Source organism: Macadamia integrifolia, chromosome 4 (genome assembly GCF_013358625.1).
Source record: "Macadamia integrifolia cultivar HAES 741 chromosome 4, SCU_Mint_v3, whole genome shotgun sequence".
In the NCBI taxonomy this organism is placed as follows: Eukaryota; Viridiplantae; Streptophyta; class Magnoliopsida; order Proteales; family Proteaceae; genus Macadamia; species Macadamia integrifolia.
Window position 1 is genome coordinate 19,823,681 of NC_056560.1, and position 1,923 is coordinate 19,825,603.

Consider the following 1,923-nt stretch of genomic DNA (forward strand, 5'->3'; position numbering starts at 1 on the left):
CGTTTCTTTGTTTCTGAGAACAAGAAAACACAAAAACACGTTTCTGGTTACATTATCAAACGGGTCCTCATTTTCACAGGGAGTTTCTTCCCTGACTTTGTCGCGTGTTTGTTTGGTGGATACATCTAACTCCTTTCCTTGTAAACATGATTTTTCTAGGAAATAGTTTCTCTCCCCTTGATTTCCTTTAACAAATTTTAGCTTAAAAAAAAATGTCTGGAAAATGAACTCTATTGGCAAACATTGAAAAATTGAAGAGAGACAGAGAGAGAAAACACGACATTTAACAATTGGCATAGAAGGTAGTCTTTGATCTATCCAATGATCAACCTGTTAAATCATCAGTTCAAAAGGTATAATTTAAATGTAAAAAGGATGTAAGAATCATTGTACGCATTAAAGGAAAAAGTTAAAAAGACAGCTCATTAGATCTGAAGCCCATGCCCATCCATCCTTATCAGGATTGGGCTGGGTTGAGACAGGCTGAAAACTCACACTGTCACACCATTACTCATTAGAGGCTGTGATGGGCTGGGCTGGGCTGAGGTTCGTCCATTTGTTCCTTTGGTGGAAAAGCCTAACCAGTTACGAGCTACAGCCATTAGTTGGAAATATTTCATCTCCATTGTGGGTCCTTCATTCCGGCCAATTAAATTGTTTTGCTTTTTTTTTTTTTCTTGGGAAATATTTCATCTCTATTATGGGTCCTTCATCCCGGCCCATAATTTGAGCACGCTAGATTTAGGCCCAATATTTCTGTTGGAACTAAATTGACTCACTACCATCTTGAAAGTTCAATCACACTATTGCACTGTCCAACCCCATGGTCTAAGCCCATTGGTTTTTTGAAATTCACTTCTACTCTACTCTTTTAGTAGAGCTCTTGAAGGGTGGCCCTTGGTAAGAAAACCTTGGTTTCCCACACTTCCCCTTTCATCATTTTATAAGGATTTCGGGCTCATCCTTGCTTGGAATTTTCATGTAACTGACCCCATTAAGTTGGGATAAGATTTTAGATGTTTCTTATTCTCAATGGAAAGGTTGCTCCATGACTTTAGATGTTTCTTATTCTCAATGGAAAGGTTGCTCCATGACGATCGAGTGTCTGTTGGTTAGAATCGAGAAACAGCCTCTACTTGAAGAGAGAGAGAGAGAGAGAGAGAGAGAGAGAGAGAGAGAGAGAGAGACCCATTCTTGTACATCAAAAATCCTTCAATGTTACTATATATAGATATATATAAAATTTTTTTTCCTTTGTTCATCCATTTGAAGTATATCAGTTAAGTTGAACCCTTATATGTAGTCCATTTGGTGCTGCAACTCTAGGAAACTTTATGAGTTTCTCTCCCCCAACTTCTTCCCATCTGCAACATTAAGATTGGAAAAAAAACATATCTTAAACTAAACCTTACCTAACAACATACTAGTGAAGATGTATGTGATAAGGGGGTAACCAGTGAATAAAGATATTGTAGCTAACCTGTATCTAGTGACAAAGTAGTGAAGGAATGTGGATATCTCTGCAATACCCAATTCTTTCCCAGGACATAGCCTGCCTCCACCTCCAAATGCCAAGTAGTAGTTGTGGGACTCCATACTCTTATCCTGAACAAGCAACTTTGGTTAATAATACCAATACAAACTCTACTTTCTTTGAAAGTAACTAGTCAGTCTAGGGTCTTCTTCAATTATTTCTTACTATTTAAAATCTTAAAAACTTAATTTAAATTTATGATCACTGACCATGAATCTCCAGGGATTAAAGGTGAGAGGCTCTGGATATAAGATGGGGTCATAGTTGATCTCCCTTGTGTACACATATATTCTCCATCCTTTTGGAATAAGATATCCTGGAAAGGCCAAAATTACAGAGTCATGAGTAACAATTAATGGACATGCCTGAGTAACACCACCCCACACCCC

At 37.9% G+C, this 1,923-nt stretch overlaps 1 protein-coding gene across 1 annotated transcript in view; it reads right to left on the minus strand.

Annotated features, from left to right (window-relative positions):
* Window positions 1–1,194: 1,194 nt before the first annotated feature.
* The window catches only part of LOC122075756 (cytochrome P450 85A-like), a 9,968-nt gene continuing 9,239 nt past the window's right edge, over window positions 1,195–1,923 (minus strand). The window contains exons 7-9 of the mRNA XM_042640903.1: window positions 1,744–1,850; window positions 1,481–1,605; window positions 1,195–1,364 (exon numbers count right to left, since the gene is read on the minus strand). Of these exons, the coding sequence (XP_042496837.1) occupies window positions 1,277–1,364; window positions 1,481–1,605; window positions 1,744–1,850 (320 nt within the window). The 3' untranslated portion in view covers window positions 1,195–1,276. The remainder of the gene's footprint in view (window positions 1,365–1,480; window positions 1,606–1,743; window positions 1,851–1,923) is intronic.